The 23,056-nt window shown below is 36.9% G+C and overlaps 3 protein-coding genes across 5 annotated transcripts; 2 read left to right on the top strand and 1 right to left on the bottom strand.

The window, feature by feature from the left end:
* Nucleotides 1–2,331: 2,331 nt before the first annotated feature.
* Nucleotides 2,332–7,435, top strand: LOC118061659 (lupeol synthase). 3 transcript variants are annotated; one of them, XM_035075172.2, is made up of 18 exons: nt 2,335–2,699; nt 2,870–3,055; nt 3,307–3,396; nt 3,537–3,734; nt 3,929–4,013; nt 4,201–4,367; nt 4,450–4,638; nt 4,749–4,862; nt 5,063–5,182; nt 5,290–5,412; nt 5,514–5,612; nt 5,735–5,791; nt 5,912–5,958; nt 6,066–6,209; nt 6,312–6,489; nt 6,641–6,721; nt 6,841–6,924; nt 7,100–7,435. In XM_035075172.2, exons 1-18 carry the CDS (start codon nt 2,499–2,501, stop codon nt 7,220–7,222), a joined length of 2,286 nt encoding a protein of 761 aa, XP_034931063.1. In that variant the 5' UTR covers nt 2,335–2,498; the 3' UTR covers nt 7,223–7,435. The 3 variants fall into 3 exon arrangements, with proteins under 3 accessions (XP_034931080.1, XP_034931072.1, XP_034931063.1); XM_035075189.2 differs by lacking the exon at nt 7,100–7,435 and having other exon boundaries at nt 2,332–2,699; nt 6,826–6,922; XM_035075181.2 differs by lacking the exon at nt 5,514–5,612 and having other exon boundaries at nt 2,334–2,699.
* Nucleotides 7,436–7,600: 165 nt separating this feature from the next.
* Nucleotides 7,601–14,017, bottom strand: LOC140955112 (uncharacterized). The gene is made up of 14 exons (XM_073406775.1): nt 13,909–14,017; nt 13,406–13,774; nt 13,069–13,233; nt 12,863–12,933; nt 12,671–12,757; nt 10,364–10,549; nt 10,243–10,278; nt 9,979–10,102; nt 9,556–9,762; nt 9,383–9,474; nt 9,020–9,121; nt 8,717–8,884; nt 7,991–8,191; nt 7,601–7,876 (listed from the first exon to the last, which is right to left on the bottom strand). Exons 1-14 carry the CDS (start codon nt 14,015–14,017, stop codon nt 7,601–7,603), a joined length of 2,193 nt encoding a protein of 730 aa, XP_073262876.1.
* Nucleotides 14,018–14,717: 700 nt separating this feature from the next.
* Nucleotides 14,718–20,911, top strand: LOC118061782 (lupeol synthase). Its single transcript, XM_073406765.1, has 6 exons — nt 14,718–14,911; nt 15,106–15,190; nt 15,445–15,611; nt 15,694–15,882; nt 15,999–16,112; nt 20,732–20,911. Exons 1-6 carry the CDS (start codon nt 14,759–14,761, stop codon nt 20,909–20,911), a joined length of 888 nt encoding a protein of 295 aa, XP_073262866.1. The 5' UTR covers nt 14,718–14,758.
* Nucleotides 20,912–23,056: the final 2,145 nt, after the last annotated feature.

The raw sequence follows: 23,056 nt of genomic DNA, 5'->3' as shown, positions 1-23,056 counted from the left end.
GATGGTGGTTTTTGTTGGGTTTCACATCATTCGTGATCGTTGTCTTATGCTTTGTTACTGGCATCTAGAGTTATCTCTCTCTTTTTTTTTTAAATAAAAAAATATTTAAAAGTTTGTAATATTTTTCCTAGTAGAAATATTTTTTTTTTAAAAGCTTTATAAGAATTAATTAGATGTGACTTTGTTAACTTGATGATCTAAAACTATTAACAATCATATAATAATTACAACAAGCAATAATATCATTTCTCCTTCATCCTCGTAAAGCTCCATAACACCTTTGAAGCAACAATAAAGAACGTTAGCAGAAGACAGTAGCAGGAAACAGTAGTAGTAACAACACAACACCTTCATCATCATCAACAACCAATCTTAATTAATTATTATCATGCCAACATCCAGGATTGTAGAGACAATTATTCCAACGACTACTATTCAGAATGGTAATCAATTATACATGAAAATCATAATTGTTGCAGATCAAAGATAAATCAATAAGAAATCAACAACTATCTTAAAGAAATCAACAGTTACTTATCATACATGAAAACTATAGCTATGACATATCAGAAACTATCTCAAAGAAACCAACAACTGCTTATCTTACATGAAAACTATGATTGTGGTAGATCAGAAACAAATCAATCTATATAAAATAAGGAATCATGTAATCACAAAAAGAAATAAAGTTACAGAAAGGCAATATCTACTACTCTATTTATATAAAAAGCATCATGTACAAGCTAAGAAGTGTGCTCATGTCTGTATTTTATTGTAATAACAATAAATCTATCTTCTTCATCTACTATCTATTCTTCATTTTTCTCTAAAACATATTAAATAACCAGCAAAACATTAGCTCGACTAAAAAAAAATATTATAGATTGATTTTTTATATACATATTAAGACGATAACATATTAGATTGATTCAAGTTAACCTGTTAATCCATAATAAGTATAATATTGAAGGATATAATTGAAATTGAATTTGAAAAATTGATTAAAAAACACAAAAAAAAACAACTCAAGAAAACTTAGGATAACTTGCTAAACTCGTGATCCAAGTCATGAGATGAAAATAATCTTATAAAAAAACAAATCAAAACAAATAATGAAGCTTAATTCTCAATCAACTAATTATTGAAGAATGAATTTGAGAAAACAAAATCAATTAGAAAAGAGGAGAAAAAACTCAAGTCGGCTAAGTTAACCTGTCAAACACATGGTTCCGGTAATGAGACTGAGATAACTTTATAAAAGTAATTTAAAAAAAATATGAAACTCAATTCTCAATAAATTTAATGTTAAAGGATTAAATTTTAAAAAACAAAAAAAATACTATTCTAATAAATAGTATTTTACGAGGAGGGGAACAATAAAACTCCTTTCTTCTTTAATTTTATTTGTTAGTTAATTACAAAGGTATGTGCACATATATAATTAATATTTATTTTCACTCGCCTTAATATTAAATTAGTTTATTTATTATGATTTTTAAATTATGATTTGCAACTTTTAATAGTAACTCGAAGCTATTTTTTCATAGATAATTTATAATAATATTCTTTTAAAAGAAGAAATACAATGTTAGGATCTATAAGTTAAATGTTAAAAATCTCAACTTTTAATAAAAGCTATATTTCTTGGGCATAATTTTCTAAAATGTTTTGTTTTTATTAAGTCAAAAGTGATCTTACCAAACATGTTGGAAAATTATTTGGCAAAACCAAATAAATATATCAGCATAATAAAAACATTAACCAAGAAATAAAAGGAAGTTGTTTTCAAGTATTATATGTTGATTAGAATGTCATAGAAAGTTGTTGTGGAGGATTCAAAGTTAAATTTGTGTTTATAATGTTGAGTATAGTGTTTTTATATCAATAATTTAATTTTTAAAAATAATAATTGTCTTAATCTACTCACCTTAAAATTATTTGCTTGTATTTTCAACTATGTTAGATTTTATTTTTATAGTGGTGCAAATATTTTATTTGATATGCAATTGATTTACTTACTTATTTTACTATTAAAATTATTTAAAAGATTTAATGATTAATTAAATCATAATTTAATTATATTATCTTTCTAGCTAGCAATGAATTGTTTTTTTATATGATGATGAAAAATTCTTTCTTAATATACTTTTGATGAGTAGAGAAATTACTGTTTTGAGATAGTTAAAAAATTAATGCTTATTATAAATTAAAATATAACTAAAAAGCCAATTTGGTAAAAAAATATTTTGAAAATTACATTTTAGAAAGCAAGTTAAATAAGTAGCTATAATGGTACTGCATACTTACCTTTTCTGCTGGGAGTAACTCCACAAGTCATGAAATATCTTTTATCTAATCAAACTTTGCCAAGACTAAGACTTTATTTTTCTCTTTATATACAGTGCATTTTATAATTTCTATTGCTAGCCATTACTGAAATAGAAGAGAAGTGATTTTTTGATACTCAAGAAACTGAAGGAAGAGACTGAAGCAGTGTCATGTGGAGGCTTAAGATTGCAGAGGGTGGCAATGATCCACACATATACAGCACAAATAACTTTTTGGGGAGGCAAATATGGGAGTTTGATCCTGATGCTGGCACCCTTGAAGAGCGAGCTGAGGTTGAAGAGGCTCGCCAAAATTTCTGGAGAAACCGCAACGAGGTCAAGCCCAGCTCCGATCTCCTTTGGAAATTCCAGGTATATATACACACACACATACAAATTCACAGCATATGTTTTCTTTTATATATATATGTTATGTATATGTTTCTATTTTTAGCTATTTCCAGAAATAGGACTAAGTGTTCAAAAATTTAGTACATTATTAATTACATTTTAGTCACTTACTTTTATTTAATAAAATGCAGTTTCTAAGGGAGAAAAAATTCAAGCAAAGAATTCCTCAAGTCAAGATTGAGGATGGTGAAGAGATTTCCTATGAAAAAGCAACAAGTGCTTTGAGGAGGAGTGTTCATTTGTTTTCAGCCTTGCAGGCTAGCGATGGCCATTGGTGCGCTGAAAATTCTGGCCCAATGTTCTATTTCCCTCCCCTGGTTATTACTCTCAATCCCAGTATCATTTTACCCAGCAAAAAATATTAGCCAGAAGTTTCGTCACCACCTAGAATTGGCAACATAGCATTTTTCTGCTATCATTTTACTGTTTAACTCTGCTTTCACGAGTAGCATCAGAATGAATATGGAAGCCTGTTTACTCAGTTGTCACAAATTTGCAAACTATAATTCAGATATTTTGTGCGTTCAGTTTCTAACGGCAACCTTCCCCCCCCCCCCCCTCAATGCAGGTCTTTTCTCTGTATATTACAGGACATCTGAATGCTATCTTCTCTGCAGAGCATAAAAAAGAAATCCTACGTTACATATACTGTCATCAGGTAGAGTATATTTGTTAATTACAGGAAGGACCAAAGGAATAGCTTTATCAACTAATTTTGATTTTTTTTCTCTCTTTTTTGTCTTGGCTTTAAGGATTTACCAGTATCAGATTGCTAATGTGCTGCATCTTATCTTGTAGAATGAAGATGGTGGGTGGGGATTACACATAGAGGGTCACAGCACCATGTTCTGTACAGTCCTGAACTACATCTGTATGCGCATGCTTGGAGAAGGACGTGATGGTGGCAAAGACAAAGCATGTGAAAGAGCAAGGAAGTGGATTCTTGATCATGGAAGTGCAATTGCCATAAGCTCTTGGGGAAAGACTTGGCTTGCGGTACAGCATATGATTCAACTCAATTCAATTAGATTTCATACTGTTAAACTAGTTATTGGTTGCTAGGTGGTATCATTAGTAGAATGTTTTCTGTCTAATAAAAGAAGGAAAGAAATCTTTATCTACATGATTCTTGTCAAGTTGCTTCTATTTGTTAATTTTGTTTCTAATTGTTTGATTTTCCTGTGTTGTAGATACTTGGTGTGTATGAGTGGGCTGGATGCAATCCAATGCCCCCAGAATTTTGGTTCTTGCCATCTACATCTCCCATTAATCCAGGTTTGCATTTTGTTTTATGAAGTTGCTGAAGCATGAAACTTGTATATAAACATTATGAAATCCTTCAATAATTTCAGCCTATGATTGATGGAAATTGCAAATACTCGAGCTAGTGCTTCATAGTTTCTAGAATTCTGTCCTTAACTTGAATTTAGTTGCTTGTGTAAAGCCTGCTTCATAAATGCAGGAAATTTGCTGGGCTACTGTCGGCTCACTTACTTGCCTATGGCATACTTGTATGGGAAGAAGTTTGTTGGTCCCATCACACCTCTCATCTTACAAATTAGGGAAGAAATCTACAATGAACCTTATGAGAAACTCAATTGGAGGAGAGTCCGCCATTTATGTGCAAAGGTCAGTTGACTTTTGGCAGTTGATCTTCAGAAAATGATCTGAAAACATTTCATTTTCTTCAAAATCTGTTTTATTTCTTCAGGAGGATAACTATTATCCACATACTTCGATACAAAGATTGTTTTGGGATGCTATTTATACTTTTGGCGAACCCCTTCTTACCCGGTGGCCCTTCAACAAATTGAGAGAGAAGGCTCTCAACATAACAATGGATCACATCCATTATGAAGATGAGAGCAGTAGATACATTACCATAGGATGTGTCGAAAAGGTAAGACACTTGCAGAGCAATGGCGAAAAAAGAAAACCAGTACAGTAAAATATATGCCTATTACACATGTTCTTTAATTTTTGGACATTTGTACCACTGAACTGGAACAGCCATTAGATATGCTGGCTTGCTGGGTTGAAGATCCCAATGGGGATTATTTTCGGAGGCATCTTGCTCGAATCAAGGATTATGTGTGGCTTGGAGAAGATGGAATAAAGATGCAGGTCGGTAAACTTCTGTCATAATAATGGTACCTAAACGGTTCACGTCGTCTTTCCATTCACTGATTTATGTTATCAACAAAAACATCAAGAATTCTTAAAAACTCGAGTTTATGCTTATTTAGTCATAGACTTTAGATTTGCAAACCAGAAGTAAGAGATGCCGATGGAGTATGATCTTTGCCTTTTCATATTCATTTTAGAGTTTTGGCAGTCAAGTGTGGGATACCAGTCTTGCCCTTCAAGCTTTGATTGCAAGCAACCTCTCAGATGAAACAGGACCTGCACTAAAGGAGGGGCATAGCTTCATAAAGAACTCTCAGGTTTCCAAATTTCATATCCTGAAATTGTTTCTTCCTCTCACGCGTGTTTCTTGTATTTAGTTATTTTTCCGCATGCTGCTTCTCTCATCCCACATCAAATCTTAAAGGTCACTGAGAATCCTCCCGGAGACTTCAGAAGGATGTTTCGCCATATCTCTAAAGGATCGTGGACTTTCTCTGACAAAGATCATGGCTGGCAAGTGTCTGATTGCACTGCAGAAAGCATGAAGGTCTGTTCTTGTTTTCTGCTGCAAGCAATACTATAACAAGTTGAGCTTTTTCCTTGAACATTTACCATCGCAACAGACTTTGTGATTCGCATGTCCTGCAGTGTTGCCTTCTTTTTTCAACAATGCCTCCGGAAATCGTAGGTGAAAAAATGGAACCTCAGAAGCTTTTTGATTCTGTTAATATTTTACTTTCTCTTCAGGTGAGGATTATTTGCATTCAAATGGTGACCTTTGTTTACCTAAACCTCATCAACATTCCTTGGATTTGCTCCTTTCTAGAACACAGTATTCACGAAGTAACAATCAGCTCGATTTTATGCAGAGTAAAAATGGTGGGGTATCTGCTTGGGAGCCGGCAGGGTCTGGATTATGGTTGGAGGTAAGGTCTTCAAGTCATCGAACTAAACTCGAAATGTTAAGCTTAAATTCTGTATGTTTTCCTTCAAGACTTGACTTGGAATATGGTATTTCAACTGTGACGTCTCTGCTGTTCAATTAGTGGCTCAATCCTGTGGAGTTCCTAGAGGATCTTGTAGTTGAGCATGAGTAAGATTCTTGAACCTTACTTGAAATAGTTAAGCAAGATTACTTATTGAGCACCTCCATTCGGAATGTCGAAAAACCTGTTGAAGACTAATAAAACAGCGATCCAGGTATGTTGAATGCACATCATCAACAATACAGGCATTGGTCCTCTTTAAGAAGTTATACCCTGGCCACAGGACAAAAGAGATCCAAAATTCCATCATAAATGGTGTCAAGTTCATCGAAGAGTTGCAAAAGCCTGATGGCTCATGGTATGATCCATTTAAAAGAGTTGCTACATTCTTTTAAAGGCTGATGTACAGCTTGCAGAAAATTGTCAGGGAAATGACTAAATATAGCAAGAATTACTACAGGTATGGAAACTGGGGAATTTGCTTTATCTATGGTACATGGTTTGCTCTAGGAGGGCTAGCAGCTGCTGGAAAGACTTACTCCAATTGCCTGGCTGTTCGTAAAGGAGTTGATTTTCTACTTGGATCACAGAGAGATGATGGTGGATGGGGCGAGAGTTACCTTTCATGCCCTAAGAAGGTAATACCATTTTAAAGATTTCTAAAGAACTCATTTATGCAATAACATTTTGTGTGCGTGGACCTTCTCATTCCACCTCCCATGGTATCAATGGGATCTCCTCCTTCAACTTTCTAAAGCTAAGAAAGTATACTGGTGCATGTTGACGCAGGAATATGTACCTCTCGAGGGTAACCATTCAAATCTGGTGCAAACTGCAATGGCTATGATGGGTTTAATTCACGGTGGTCAGGTCAGTTTAATTAATTTATAATTTAAAGATTAATAGTCTATCTCTTCCTATATATATTGTAACGCACTTCTGCTCCTTTATCCATCAAAATCCATGATTTCAAGCTCCTTTTCTAATAGGCGGACAGAGACCCTGCACCCCTTCATCGGGCTGCCAAGTTATTGATTAATTCTCAAACAGAACTTGGTGATTTTCCCCAGCAGGTAAGAAAATCCTTGAAATAATCACTCATAAAAGAAGATTTATGATGAGATTTTCGGGGAATAAGAGACAGGGAATTGTTGGTTGTCAATTATCATCCTCTTAGATTGTATGTTTTAGCCCGTTATATCCTACGTTTAACAACGGTTGAATAATAATACTGCTTCTTCGTGACAGGAAATCGGGGGAGTTTTTATGAGGAATTGCATGTTGCATTATTCTGCCTATAGGAGTATCATCCCCATTTGGGCTCTAGCAGAGTATCGCCGGCATGTTGCATCGCCAACCAAAAATAGTTGAACCATGATAGGGAAAAATTTGAAAATAGTTGATGGAAATAAAACTGCAAAATAAGTGGATAAATAGATCTTAAAAAAAAAAATCAAGCAAGAAGGATCATACATTATTCGGAGGATGTTTGTAAATGTTTTCTGAATTTTCGTATGTTTGGTTTTTATAAAATATTTACATGATGATTAGTTAAAATAAAATAATAAAATATTTTATAGCCAATTTTCTAGCTTAATTCATTTTCTTTAGATATTGCATACCATCAAAATGTTTTAAGTACCACAGCTACTATCATCTTTCTATTATTACTTGACTACCATAATCTACACCACCATCTTTATTGTCACATCACAGTAATGTAAAACTAACTAATGTTAACACCCCTTCTCAAATTGGTGCATAGATATCATTCATGTCCAATTTGTCAAGACTAGCATGAAAAACTTGGCTGGATACTGCCTTCGTCAGCACATCTGCAAGCTGATCTTGAGATCGAATATGAGGAACTTCGATAATCTTTGCCTCCAATTTTTCTTTGATAAAATGTCTATCAACTTCAACATGCTTAGTTCTATCATGTTGGACAAAATTATAAGCAATGTCGCATGCTGCCTTACTATCACAAAACAATCTCATAGGACTTATCTGCTCAACCCGTAATTCCTGCATCAAATTCTTTATCCATAATAATTCACATATTGCTTTGGCCATTCCCCTGTATTCAGCTTCGGCTGAGGATCTAGCCACAACTTCTTATTTTTTACTTCGCCAAGTGACCAAGTTTCCACCCACAAATGTAAAATATCCCGATGTAGATCTTCGATCCTGTATTGACCCTGCCCAATCAGCATCGGTATATCCATCAATCTTCAGATTGTCCCCGTTTTTAAATAGAATTCCTTTACCTAGAGATGATTTCAGGTAGCGCAGGATACGGGTGACAACTTTCATATGTTCTTCACTAGGGGAGTGCATAAACTGACTGATTACATTTAAAGCATAAGCTAAATCAGATCTGGTATTTGCAAGATACAATAATCTTCCCACTAGTCTCTGATAACGTTCTTTATTAGTGGGAATTTGTTGTGGATGTATGCTCAGTTTCAGGTTTTCTTCTATAGGAGTACTGACAGGACTACAAGCTATCATTCTTGTTTCTTTTAACAAATCTAGAGCATATTTTAGTTGAGATAAGAAAATACCTTCTTTCGATCTTGATACTTCAATACCAAGAAAGTATTTTAAGTGACCTAGAGATTTCATTTCAAATTCCTGGGCAAGACGATTCTGTAATGTCTTTTGCTCTTCAGGATTATTTCTGGTTGCTATCATATCATCAACGTATATGATCAGAGTTGTGACTTTCTTTTTTTGTTTTCAAGAATAACGTATGTTCAGAGTTGTTTTCTTGTATCCGATGGATTTCATGAAAGTAGTGAACCTCCCAAACCAAGCTCTTGGAGATTGCTTTAACCCGTATAGGGATTTCTTTAATTTGCATACTTTTGTGCTTCCTTTGATTTGCATAATACATCCAGGAGGTAATTCCATATATACTTCTTCTTGGAGATCCCCATGCAAGAAGGCGTTTTTTACATAAAGTTGATATAGGGGCCAATCAAGGTTCACGGCCAGAGATAATAGGATACGAACAGTGTTTATTTTAGCCACCTGTGCAAATGTTTCCATATAATCAATCTCATAAGTTTAAGTGTATCCTTTGGCAACAAGCCTTGCTTTAAACCTTTCAATGGTGGCATTTGCTTTATGTTTAATGGTAAACACCCACCGACATCCAACCGGTACCTTTCCTGCAGGAAGTTCAACCACTTCCCATATGGAATTTTTTTGAGGGGATCTCATTTCTTCGTTCATGGCTTCTTTCCATCTTGAATCTGTTATGGCTTCCTGCACACTGTTAGGAATAGATATAACAGATATTTGATTTATGAAAGTTTCATTATCCTTTGATAATCTATGGTAGGACACAAAATTACTTATAGGATAGTGAGGTTTAGAGGTGAGAAGAGGTTCATACGTAGTTTTGGGTTTTCCTCTCGTGGTTCTATGGGGTAGAACTTTGAGTTGAGTTTCAGAACTTACTTGAGATTTATTTATGGATTCAGACTCAGGAGTCATTTGAAGTTAGGAAGCTGACAACTGAGGTACCTGAGTTTCTTGTTGCAGTACCTCTATTTGGTTTTCTTTAATACCAGTGGTTTGTTGTGGTTCTGCTTCTATATTTTCTTCATTATTTCCATCTTGTAAGGTATGTGAGGATGTATTACTAGAATTTTTATCTCTTGTAATATATAGATCATCATAGCATGTCTACCAGTTACCTTTGTTGTGCTCCTGATTTGAAGGTTCAATGTCAGAGTAATACATTATATTTTCATGGAATACAACGCCCAGTGTGATGTAGAGTTTCTGAGTTGGTGGATGATAGCAGCGATAACCTTTCTGATGCTGGGCATAGCTAACAAATGTGCACTTGAGTGCTTGTGGTTCCAGCTTATTCCTTAATGGTTTGTGAAGATGAACAAAAGCTGTACATCCAAAAACTCTTAGTTGTAAATGTGACACAACAAGAGATTTTATTTTCTTCTGAAGAACACTCAATGGGGTCTAAAATCCTAATGTGCTTGAGGGTATCCTGTTGATAAGATTTGCTTCTGTTGTGATAGCTTCACCCTAATATTTAGTTGACATATGAGCTTCAAATCAAAAAGCTCGAACAACTTCAAGAAGATGTCGGTTCTTACGTTCTGCAACTCCATTTTGTTGAGAGGTGTAAGGGCAACTGGTTTGGTGAACAATTCCATAATTAATCAGATATTGTTTCAACTCCTGATTGATGAATTCTCCACCATTGTCACTACGAAGAACCTGTATTGCAGAACTATATTGTGTGGCTACCATGTTATGAAATTGTTTGAATAATGAACTTACTTCACTTTTGCATTTCATTAGGCAAATCCATGTCATACGTGTGTGATCATCAATAAAGGAAATAAACCATCGTTTACCATTAAGGGAGCAAGTGTTTGCTGGACCCCATACATCTGAATATACAACCATAAAAGGTGCTGAACTTTTATTCATGCTGTTTTGAAATGGAACCCGATGGCTTTTAGCCAATTCACATACATCACATTTAAATTCTGTGTCAGGTAGCTGAGCAAAGAGTTTCAGCATTAATTTCTTCAAATATCCAAAGGATGAGTGACCTAAACGTTTATGCCATAACCAAATTTCAGAGTTTGTAGTAGATTCAAAGTTTGCAGCGGATTTATTCATGGAGAATGCTTGAGCTACTTTGTCACGACCCGAATCCTGGATCCATGACCGACACATAGGCAAGGTTCCCCTCCAAGGTTCCAAACCTTTGTGAACCCAAACTTACATACAATCCTTTAAACAACTCAATCCGAGTTTAACGCAGCATTAACAACAAAACTAACTTTATAATATAATTTAATTGTCTTACTACAAGAGTTAATATAACTCATAGTTTTGGAGCACTAACTTGACAAAAAGGAATGTACAAATTGCAACAAAAAAGTAGGTTCAGAAGATTAAAAAAAAGTGACCTGCTATCAAGCTATAAGCCTGAAAAGGATAAATAATGAGAGGGTGAGTTCAACAACTCAGTGAGTAGATAACATTCAATATACAAACACGAGGTAATACAGTAATGAGAAATATATATACAAGTATGGCTCTAGGTTCTTATAGAAAGGTTTCTCAAATAGGCCATAATAAGAAAATCATATGGTAAAGTTCGTCAGAAAATCAAAATACAATGAGCATGAGGCTTCGTACTGTGGGATGATCAGTCCACACAGGTTGGTGACTCCCCCGACCAACTAGGGTTTAGATACGATGTGCACAAAGACTAACACTACCCTGTTAGCATGGGTATTCTGACTGACATACCAAAGGTTCATAATCATAATCAACAAACATATTCATATCTTAAAACTCAACTCATGACATCAATCAAATGAGGAGTTATCAATTCAGAAGTCAATTCAAAATATGTACTGGCTCATATCAAGAATTCAGATTCAATAATTGATCATGCTTTATCATAACAAGGATAATAATCAATATATATTATCAAGAAGCATGATCCAATTCATATTAACAAATCAAATATTTATAGTATTTCTCATGCATATGAAAAATTATCCACTCACTTGACTCAAAAGCAAACAACACTCACAAGCTGAAACCGAAGGAAATCCTACTGACGTCCTACCAGTAGAATATTAGGATTATTTGAATACAAAGGAGACATATTCAAAAACGACTCAGAAGAACATATAACCTATTTAATACACTTAACTAAGTGTGTATTCCATAATCCTATATGTTTTTGAACTAACTAGTCAATTTTCTCAAAAACCCAAAATTTAACGGTTTTCCCGAAATCTAATCCATAATAAAAACAACTAATAAAATTGGTAATAATTCACTAAATAAACCTTAATTATTCATCAAACTAATCTGCAAAAGCTAATATTACAGCTAGGGACTCATCTGAAATTTATCATATTTTTAGGGCCAAATTGTAACTTTTGTCAAATGGAGGACCAAACTGAAATTTGTCATAAATCCATGAATATACTGAAATTATGACCTTAATTAATCCTCAATTATTTCCAGGATGTATCATTATGCTCTAGGGACCATTCTGGAATTTTACCAAATTTTTAGGGTCAAATTGTATTTTTTGTCAAATTGGAGGACCAAATTGAAAGTGTTAAATTATCTTATCTATACAGTAATTATGTCCATAATTCATATGTTATTCTGTTCAGAATCTCGGAATATGCTCCAGGGACCAATTTTTAATTTTCCAAAGTTCGGGGACTAAATTGTAATTTTCGCAAATTGAGGGACCAAATTGAATTTTCATCATCTTCAACCTCCAATCCAGAATTTTAACAGAAATCCCACTGTTCTCCCCTGATTTTTAACTCAAAATTCACCATTCAAACAAAACTATAACTTAAAATCACCACCTTTCTATTCAATCTCTCAAAATCAACCAAATAATCAATTAACCACAACAATCAACTCCTAACATTCAATTTAATTCATCAATTAAACTCAAAACACAAATTTCATAACCCTAACATTTATCAAAACCGAAATTAAAGCTAAAGAAAACATATTATATACATTAAAGAATAATCTTATCCCTTTTTACTTATTTCCTCCAACTCCTTTCCTTTTTCCCTTATTTTCCCCTTTTTTCTCTTCTTCTTCTTTCTCCCTTCTCTCTCTTGCTGATTCTCTCTCAAATTTTCAGATCTCTCCTTTTTATATATATATATTTATTATGTTTATCTAATTATCACACTACCCCTCATTCATTTATATCCACACATTAAGCCTTCAAGGGCTTTATTTTATTTTCCAATCCCTTTAACTCAAAACATTACATACTTGGTGACAACTTGCTGGTGTTAAATCTAGATAATAGAGCTTTCCTCTTCTATTACCATAACCAATTGTCTTCCGAGTTTGAATATCCTTGAAAACACAAAGGTTAGGCAAAAAAATAACAATGCATTGCAAAGCAAGAATTATTTGAGCAACTGAAAGTAAATTATAATTAAGAGTTGGAACTACTAATACGGAATCAAGGTTTATATTCTCAGTAAGGATGATAGAACCTTCACCATTAACAGACGATGAGGTACCATTTGCTGAGGATATAACATATTGTTATGATGGTTTAACAGATTGAAGTCATAACTTGTCAAAAGTCATATGGTCAGAAGCCCCATAATCAATTATCCATTCATTTTTACTGCTAAGAGTGGAGGTATGAAAGACTTTACCAGATTCTTCATTTGTTAATGGTGAAGGGTGTTCTTCCACATATTCTTCCTTAGTCGTGGGACTGGTCATTGTTTTGGTTGAAGGATGTTCTGCCACTGCAACTAAAGCATGAGTGTTTGGTTTTGAGTTTTGTTTACGAGGTGCTTTAGCAGGATCCCACCATTCTGGATACCCAATTAATTCATAGCATTTTAGCTTTGTATGTCCAATTTCACCACAATGTGTGCAGACATATTCTGATTTTTTCCTTTCCATTTTCATAGCTGTTGTTCTGAGTTTCTGATGTTTGGATTTGTTCCACGGTAGGGCCATGTGATCTGTATATTCTAGGCTTACCTCGTGCCATCATTGCAGATGATTCCGCATGACTAGCTCCAATTTCATTGTTCAAAGTAGCTTTGCGAACAGCATCACGGCGTACATAAGCATAAGCTTCTTCAAGATCCAATATCGGATCTTTTCTAAGAATTTCGCCTTGAATTTGTTCAAATTCTGCATCCAATCCATTCAAGAAAATATGTACCCGTAATCTTTCAACAGATCTTCTGTAAGTAATAACATCATCTGGGTCTTTCATTTTAGTTTTATTGCGATGATCAAGTTCTTGGAAGATCTCCATAAGATCACCATAATATGTTGATAGTGGTCGACTTATCTGTTTCGTGGAGAAGGCTTTCTGGTTAAGTGAAAAGATTTGCGATTCGTCTGCTCCATCGTAGAAAGTTTTAGACAAGGCATTCCAAATTTCTCATGCAGTACGTAGTCGGATGTATCTTTTCATGATGTCTGGTGACATAGACGTTAGCAGCCATCCTTTAACCTTTTGATTTTCTACATACCATCTTGAATAAGAAGCATCAGTATCTTGTGGTGGTTGTGTTTTGCCCATAATATATTCAAGCTTTTCTCTTCCTGCAATCTGTATTTCCATGATCTGAGACCATACATCGTAATTAGTTTCAGTGAGAATAACAGTGGTTGTAAATCCAGAGTTTTCAGTTTGTACATGGATAATGGGTGTCAATTTTGTTGTTTTATCATTCATCATGGAAAACCAAGAATGATAGGAAAGAAAGTGATCTCAGGATGCAAAGAGAGGATGTAAAGAAAGTGATCTGAATGCAAGAACAAGAAATATTTAGAAAAGATTTCAAGATCAGAATGCAGTTTGTATTTTAAGAATAGATTGCAAGATTTAGAGAGAATGCAGAAAAATATTCAAGAATGCAGGATTTTTCAATATTTGACAGAGGAAGGTGATTTAATCAGGAATTTGTTTACTGCAAGATTGGATGGTGAAAAAAGAAAAAAGAAGAGAAAGATACATAAACTGAGGAAGGGACGATACAAGTAAAGATATATCAGTAGTGCATTTCCATGCTCTGATACCAAGTTAAATTGTGTTTCTCCGTACGAATTTCATTCATAACTTTTGTATTCAGTTTTTTCAAGTTAATAATTCATCAAAACACCTGCCTTTATATAGCAGTAGGTAGTATACAGCTTTCCTTGACTTCTACGGAAAGAACCTATAATTGTGGTCTGTTACAACAAATCCTAACTGATATAATTATATTCTGCCTAAGTAATAGTAATGTAAAACTAACATAATGTTAACATAATGTGCTGCATCTTATCTTGTAGAATGAAGATGGTGGGTGGGGATTACACATAGAGGGTCACATCACCATGTTCTGTACAGTCCTGAACTACATCTGTATGCGCATGCTTGGAGAAGGACGTGATAGTGGCAAAGACAAAGCATGTGAAAGAGCAAGGAAGTGGATTCTTGATCATGGTTGTGCAATTGCTATAAGCTCTTGGGGAAAGACTTGGCTTGCGGTACAGCATTTGATTCAACACAATTCAATTAGATTTCATACTGTTAAACTAGTTATTGGTTGTTAGTTGGTATCATTAGTAGAATGTTTTTTGTCTAATAAAAGAAGGAAAGAAATCTTTATCTACATGATTCTTGTCATGTTGCTTCTATATGTTAATTTTGTTTCTAATTGTTTGATTTTCCTGTGTTGTAGATACTTGGTTTGTATGAGTGGGCTGGATGCAATCCAATGCCCCCAGAATTTTGGTTCTTGCCATCTACATCTCCCATTCATCCAGGTTTGCATTTTGTTTTATGAAGTTGCTGAAGCATGAAACTTGTATATAAACATTATGAAATCCTTCAATAATTTCAGCCTATGATTGATGGAAATTGCAAATACTCGAGCTAGTGCTTAATTTATCATTACAAAATTTCTTTGAGAGTTGCCACCTTCATAGTTTCTAGAATTCTGTCCTTAACTTGAATTTAGTTGCTTGTGTAAAGCCTGCTTTTAGCTCTGCCATTCCAATCATGCATTTCATAAATGCAGGAAATTTGCTGGGTTACTGTCGGATCACTTACTTGCCTATGGCATACTTGTATGGGAAGACGTTTGTTGGTCCCATCACACCTCTCATCTTACAAATTAGGGAAGAAATCTACAATGAACCTTATGAGAAACTCAATTGGAGGAGAGTCCGCCATTTATGTGCAAAGGTCAGTTAACTTTTAGCAGTTGATCTTCAGAAAATGATCTGAAAACATTTTATTTTCTTCAAAATCTGTTTTATTTCTTCAGGAGGATAACTATTATCCACACACTTCGATACAAATATTGTTTTGGGATGCTATTTATACTTTTGGCGAGCCCCTTCTTACTCGGTGGCCCTTCAACAAATTGAGAGAAAAGGCTCTCGACATAACAATGGATCACATCCATTATGAAGATGAGAGCAGTAGATACATTACCATAGGATGTGTCGAAAAGGTAACACACTTGCAGAACATTGGCGAAAAAAGAAAACCAGTACAGTAAAATATATGCCTATTACACATGTTCTTAATTATAAATTTTTGGATATTTGTACCACTGAACTGGAACAGCCATTAGATATGCTGGCTTGCTGGGTTGAAGATCCCGATGGGGATTATTTTAGGAGGCACCTTGCTAGGATCGAGGATTATGAGTGGCTTGGAGAAGATGGAATAAAGATGCAGGTCGGTAAACTTCTGTCATAATAATGGTACCTAAACGGTTCACGTCGTCTTTCCATTCACTTGTAGGGAATTCCGACCGGTGATGTACTAATCTTTGCTCTCGGGAGGGCAAGCACACTGACACAATATTTAACGTGGTTCGGCAAACTGCCTACATCCACGGGAGAAGCCATTTGATTATATATGGAGAGAACAAGATTTACAACAATAGAGAAGGAGGAATTATTCCCTCTTTAGCAACTCTCAACCTCACTTTATTTCTCTCTTCTCTGTGCTGCAATGGCAGCTACTGCTGGCTGCCTTGGCAACCCACTCTCTCCTACATTTCTCTCATATTTGGCTCTACTTTCACTCTCATTTTGCTCTCTAATGTATGCCTCTATTTATAGGCATCAACGGCAGCTCTTCTTGCTCCTTTGTCATCAATGGTGGCTGCCAAACTCATCTCTTCTTCAACAAAGGCTGCTGTCAATTTCTTCTCTTCTTCAACAATGGTGGCTACCAAAGTCAATGGTTGTAGCCACCATTTGTTGCACATGTAATGGCAACATACCTAACAATCACCCCCTTTGCCATTCATGTGGGGCAATTGTCCGCTTGCTTCTTCAGCACAAGCTTGCATCTTGCAGCTCTTCCAAGCTTATCATTCTGAGAGCAACTGTGGCCAAGTTTACAGGTACTCGCCAAACCTTTCAATCACCAGAGTCAACCAAGCACCCCTTTGCTCACTCCAAAGGATCACTTCAACCAGATGGTTTGTCACATCTCATCTGAAGAGTGTTTAACGTTTGTCTCTCGAACAACATTCCCCTTCAAGCATATCAACCATGCTTGGCCCGGAATGATTTATTAAGCCTTACATCAAGGCTTACAACACCCCCTCAAACTGATATTCCCAAGTGCGACAGTTATTGAGTATTTTAATGTGATCACGAGCTCACCACTCTTCCAAGAGTCTAATCATCCAGGAGTTGCGTCTGCCTTCTGTTCCACCTTAGGAACCACGCCTTACTTCTCCATGAGTCTCTCACTCTTAGTCTCAAGAGTTCGGGTAGCTATCCACCTTTACTTATGGGGGCAGCCCATTACAGGTTGATCCATATCAATCTTCATACTCCTGAGTATTACAATGTCATCTCCGAGCTCACCACCTTGACAAGAGTCAACTTGTTCCCGGAACCTGCGCATGCCCTCTGCTCATTCATAGCAGTCGCATCTTAATGCTCCACAAGTCACCCACTTATTATTCAAGGCAAATGTCTTCTAGCTCATTGATCTTTAGCATGGGGGTAATATCCATGAAAGTCAATCCTGCATTTGTCTTCATACTCATCATAGCCACTTCATTGGCTATACACTTGTCCACTCATATCTAGCCATCACATCGGCTCTGGGGCGTTCTGAATTGGGGCTTCTATCCTGGCCCTCACACCTTCTCCTCAGGTGTCTCCGCTCGTCGTCATGTGGCGGTCTAAATCTGGGGCTCCTATTATGGCCCACACACCTTCTTCTGAGGTGTCTCTGCTCGTCGTCATACGGCGGTTTGAATCTGGGCTCACATCGTGGCCCACACCTTCCTCTGAGGTGTCTCCGCCCGTTGTCATGCGGCGGTCTGAAATGGACTCACATTATGGCCCTCACACCATCCATCCGAGGTGTTTCTGCTCGTCATGAGACGACCTGAACATGAACTCATATCAAGGTCCTCACACCTTTCATCTGAGGTGTCTCCGCCTGTCATCATGAGACAACCTGATCTTGGACTCATATCATGGTCCTCACACCTTCCGTCTGAGGTGTCTCCGCTTGTCGTCATGAGACGGTCTGGTCTTGGACTCATACCATGGTCCTCACACCTTCTGTCTGAGGTGTCTCCGTTTGTCGTCATGAGACGGTCTGGTCTTGGACTCATACCATGGTCCTCACACCTTCTGTCTGAGGTGTCTCCGTTTGTCGTCATGAGGCGGTCTGAACCAAGTCTCTAATCTTGGCCTATACACCTTCCATCTGAGGTGTCTATACTCATCATCATGAGACGGCCACATCCTCCTTCATAGGGGATGTCTCTAGTGGCTCCAAGATTCTCTACCATCATGTGGACTTGGGAGAGATCACTACCACTGATCATATAGAAAGAGAAAGTTGCGGTGCACTCTTCACAGTTTTCCATCTCATTTTCTATGTTTGGAGCTTTTATCCCTTTCTGCTTGATAGCTCCACCCACACCAACTCTCTTTGGTGTCTTCTCCTTTCATCATAGGCGTTCGCACCCCCTTAATTCAGTGTTTCTGCAACAGCTCATCTTTTCATCCTTGCATGCATTGAAAGGTCCTCACTTGTTGCCTTTATCAAGAGCACAAGAGACTTCTTGTTGTACAACTTTTTCACACAGTCTCTGCTCTGAGCTTCATCTGGGAACTCTTCTTCTCCTTGCACCTATTGTCTCATTACAATACCTTGTTGGATCCTACGGGTACTCCTGCACAATCTCCGTGTGCTCTCGTGCAATTCCGGTTCTCCAGATTTCTCCCTATTCTTTGCTTTTATGTTTGACAGCAGCTCATCCTGTCACAACATTTATCCAAGTCAAAATAAGGTGCCAATCTTTATCCCCTTGCTGTATTTCTCTTCCATTATCAGAGTCTTCATCAATTCTCCCTTCGAGAAATCACAGTCACCGAATCTAACTTCTTTGGAGAAATCACCACTCCATTAGATCCTTGATCATACGGAACCCAACTGTTCCTTTGTGCCGTCATCCTGCTAGTCTTCAACAGTTTCATAACAAACTGTCACATATACGAAAATAGTATTGTGTGGATGATCCTTCAACTAAGCAAGTTCCCAGGAAAGATTTGGAGGGGTCACAACGGTCCCGCTTAAAACCCAATCTCCTAGACAGAATTTCTTATAACGTATCTATCCACCGTACTGCCTTTTTTGTATATACAACCATTTGCTAGCTTTGTTGCGGCTTTCCTTTACAAGTGATCTGGGATATCCCGATTTTATACCTGATTTCTCAACATCTGGCGAGACTACCAGTGCTTAGATTCATCAAGATTGGTCTTCATCAGTTTTCACTCTCCACCTCAAATCGTCCACATGATCGGGTGTCTAGAGTGTCCCAATTTTGCCTTTCATCAAGGCAATTAAATTTTCCCACTTAATAGTTCAGCACACATAATTGGGCAAATGTGTGTACCTTCTTCTTCTTCATCTCCATCGACCACCATGATGACCTTCAGATGCCTCCTGATCGGGCAATCTCTCTTTAATAATTCACCACCGCCATTTTTGGTCTCGAATCTCAATGATCGGACCATACCATTGCATCCGGAACGATCAAATTAGCTAGAAACAAGTATGAAATCGTCCAAATCGCATTTCAGATGGCTAAGATTTGATTAAAACAATTCTGGCTTGATGAGCGGCCTAGATTTAATCTCAGATCCGGTTGCACATAAGATCAACTACACTGAATCCTATCCCTCGGCTCACGGCTCGGCTCCAACTCGGCTCGACTCCTCTCGAATCGGCTCAACCTAGCTCGGCTCGCGGCTGATGACATGGCAGGTGGGTCCCACTATGCTGACATGTCTGTTGACTAGTTAATGGCTTGCTGACTGTGTATGCGGATGTCATCCTTGCATCATGCTCATGTCATCCTTTGCATGATACTGTTCATGATACCGTCACTGTTCATGCCTACTATTCACATGGGTCGGGTCAATTGGTATTCGGGTCAGGTCAACTCATCCGGGTGAAGAAGACGCGTGGGGCGCGTGGGCAGACACCTTGCTGGAGAGTGATGGAGAGTGCGACCATGTTCGACGTCTGATTTTGACGCGGTTTTCACTAGTGGCTTCGTCTCTTCCTCCTCTACACAGTGGGATGATCAAAACACAATTTTGACAACTTTCATTTTTGAGCAAAAATCAAACACCACTTCAAACCATAAGCTCTGATACCAATTGTAGGGAATTCCGACCGGTGATGTACTGATCTTTGCTCTCGGGAGGGCAAGCACACTGACACAATATTTAACGTGGTTCGGCAAACCGCCTACATCCACGGGAGAAGCCATTTGATTATATATGGAGAGAACAAGATTTACAACAATAGAGAAGGAGGAATTATTCCCTCTTTAACAACTCTTAACCTCACTCTATTTCTCTCTTCTCTGTGCTGCAATGGCAGCTACTGCTGGCTGCCTTGGCAGCCCACTCTCTCCTACATTTCTCTCATATTTGGCTCTACTTTCACTCTCATTTTGCTCTCTAATGTATGCCTCTATTTATAGGCATCAATGGCAGCTCTTCTTGCTCCTTTGTCATCAATGGTGGCTGCCAAACTCATCTCTTCTTCAACAAAGGCTGCTGCCAATTTCTTCTCTTCTTCAACAACGGTGGCTACCAAAGTCAATGGTTGTAGCCACCATTTGTTGCACATGTAATGGCAACATACCTAACATCACTGATTTATGTTATCAACAAAAACATCAAGAATTCTCGTAAACTCGAGTTTATGCTTATTTAGTCATAGACTTTAGATTTGCAAACCAGAAGTAAGAGATGCCGATGGAGTATGATGTTTTCCTTTTCATATTCCTTTTTTAGAGTTTTGGTAGTCAAGTGTGGGATACCAGTCTTGCCCTTCAAGCTTTGATTGCCAGCAACCTCTCAGATGAAACAGGACCTGCATTTAAGGAGGGGCATAGCTTCATAAAGAACTCTCAGGTTTCCAAATTTCATATCCTGAAATTGTTTCTTCCTCTCACGCGTGTTGATGAGTTTTAGGTAAACAAAGGTCACCATTTGAATGCAACTAATCCTCACCTAAAGAGAAAGTAAAATATTAACAGAATCAAAAAGCTTCTGAGGTTCCATTTTTTCACCTACGATTTCCGGAGGCATTGTTGAAAAAAGAAGGCAACACTGCAGGACATGCGAATCACAAAGTATGTTGTGATGGTAAATGTTCAGGGAAAAAGCTCAACTTGTTATAGTATTGCTTACAGTAGAAAACTAGAGCAGACCTTCATGCATTCTGCAGTGCAATCAGACACTTGCCAGCCATGATCTTTGTCAGAGAAAGTCCACGATCCTTTAGAGATATGGCGAAACATCCTTCTGAAGTCTCCGGGAGGATTCTCACTGACCTCAAGATTTGATGTGGGATGAGAGAAGCTGCATGCCAAAACATAACCAAATACAAGAAACACGTGTGAGAGGAAGAAACAATTTCAGGATATGAAATTTGGAAACCTGAGAGTTCTTTATGAAGTTATGCCCCTCCTTAAGTGCAGGTCCTGTTCCATCTGAGAGGTTGCTGACAATCAAAGCTTGAAGGGCAAAACTGGACCACTTAATTTAAGGTTTTTTTTCCCTCTATTATTTCCTTTATGTTTTTATCTTCTTCTTCATTTAGATCTGTAAAAATTATGGCATAAATCCTTTGATATTCTTGATAAATCTGCTACCTGTCATATTTTTTCCATAACATTTTCATAACACAATTTTCTTCTTCATCTTACCTCGTCACAATTGACAGTTAAAACTAACCAAATTCATCAAGCAAGCCACATAAAACATATTTTTGCCATGACTATTTTCTTCTTCATCAATCACAATTGGCAGCTCAAATTTCTAACCAAACAAGGGGGGAATTTCTAAGCAAATAGAGAGACAAAACGAGGGGGGGAGATTACTGTGAACAGAGAGAGGCAGAATGGGGGGAAGATTACTGTGAATATACTTTTGCAAAATCCCCAAAATTTCCCATCAAAAAGCAGCCCCTCCCTGTTACCCCGTCCCTGGATCCGGCCACCATATCCCGGGTGGAAGCACAAAGAGAGAGAGAGGCAAAGTAAAATGGGGGGGGGATCAGTTAATGTGTTGAAAATCAACCCTTGCTCTCTCTTTTTTTTTTCACATCCCAGTGTTACCAGAATAAGTAGTCGGGGGAGAGAGGGAGGAGAATTGGAAAGGGAGAGGGAATAGGGGAATGGGGGAATGAGAGAAACCGAGAGGGTGAGGGAACAGGGGAATGGGGGAAACCGAGAGAGAGAGAGGGGAATGGGAACAGGGGAAAGGAACAGGGGAAGTGGAACTGAGAGGAGAGGGGAATGGGAACAGGAACCAAGAGGAGAGGGGAATGAGAACAATGCAATTGGGGAATTATAGAAACCAAGGAATTATAGCAACCGAGAGGGAGAGGGGAATGGGAACAGGGGAATTGGGGAATTATAGAAACCGAGAGGGAGAGGTGAATGGGTGGAGAATGGGGGAATGGGATGGAACAGGGGAATTATACAAAACCAAAGATAACATAAATTTGTGTTTTATTTTGCTTTAATTAATTTATGATTAGTGTTTGATTATATTTTTTACATATGAATAAATTTGTGGGAGTATGCCGGTAATTATATGGATTTTATTGCGCAATGTCTATTAATCGTTGTGAACTTATGAATTGCATAATTTTCAAAATGGTTTTATCATTGAGAAATTGAATGTTATGGTCTTAAATAATATATTTTAAGACCTTGTTTGTTTATAGAATCAAATATCATTGCCATAACTATTATACATTATCAGCTTCTTTCAGCATAATTTATTGCATTGATTGTGTTGGTATTTTATATGCTTTTTTTTTTAATATTTATTTCCCTAAATTTTTAGGTTTTGTTATCAGAAAACTTCACTTTCATGTTATGGATAGTAAGATAATTCATGCAGCATGTATGGGAGCAGCTGTAACTGTGATAGCTATAGAGGTAGCTATTATTGAACAAGAAAGAAATAGAATTTATATACCAAGAGAACCACGTATATTGCTCAACGAGAATTTTATATTGACAACATTTTGAATCGAGGTGATAGACATTGCGTTGAACAAATTCGTATGATACCTGTTGTCTTATATAGATTATGTGATGTTCT

This window comes from Populus alba, chromosome 1 (assembly GCF_005239225.2).
Source record: "Populus alba chromosome 1, ASM523922v2, whole genome shotgun sequence".
Taxonomy (NCBI): domain Eukaryota; kingdom Viridiplantae; phylum Streptophyta; class Magnoliopsida; order Malpighiales; family Salicaceae; genus Populus; species Populus alba.
This window is presented reverse-complemented; position numbering and strand designations above follow the sequence as displayed.

Excerpts from the sequence above, each read along its gene's own strand:
- LOC118061659 (XM_035075172.2), top strand. The coding sequence starts at position 2,499 with ATGTGGAGGCTTAAGATTGCAGAGGGTGGCAATGATCCACACATATAC. Across the intron at positions 4,639-4,748 it reads CCATAGGATGTGTCGAAAAG|CCATTAGATATGCTGGCTTG; the intron begins GTAAGACACTTG and ends GAACTGGAACAG. Across the intron at positions 6,210-6,311 it reads CAAAAGCCTGATGGCTCATG|GTATGGAAACTGGGGAATTT; the intron begins GTATGATCCATT and ends GAATTACTACAG.
- LOC140955112 (XM_073406775.1), bottom strand. The coding sequence starts at position 14,017 with ATGTATGGTCTCAGATCATGGAAATACAGATTGCAGGAAGAGAAAAGC. Across the intron at positions 12,934-13,068 it reads ATTAACAAATGAAGAATCTG|CAAATGGTACCTCATCGTCT; the intron begins GTAAAGTCTTTC and ends TTATATCCTCAG. Across the intron at positions 10,279-10,363 it reads ACACAGAATTTAAATGTGAT|ATGTATGGGGTCCAGCAAAC; the intron begins GTATGTGAATTG and ends TTGTATATTCAG.
- LOC118061782 (XM_073406765.1), top strand. The coding sequence starts at position 14,759 with ATGTTCTGTACAGTCCTGAACTACATCTGTATGCGCATGCTTGGAGAA. Across the intron at positions 15,191-15,444 it reads TACATCTCCCATTCATCCAG|GAAATTTGCTGGGTTACTGT; the intron begins GTTTGCATTTTG and ends TCATAAATGCAG. Across the intron at positions 16,113-20,731 it reads AAGATGGAATAAAGATGCAG|AGTTTTGGTAGTCAAGTGTG; the intron begins GTCGGTAAACTT and ends TTCCTTTTTTAG.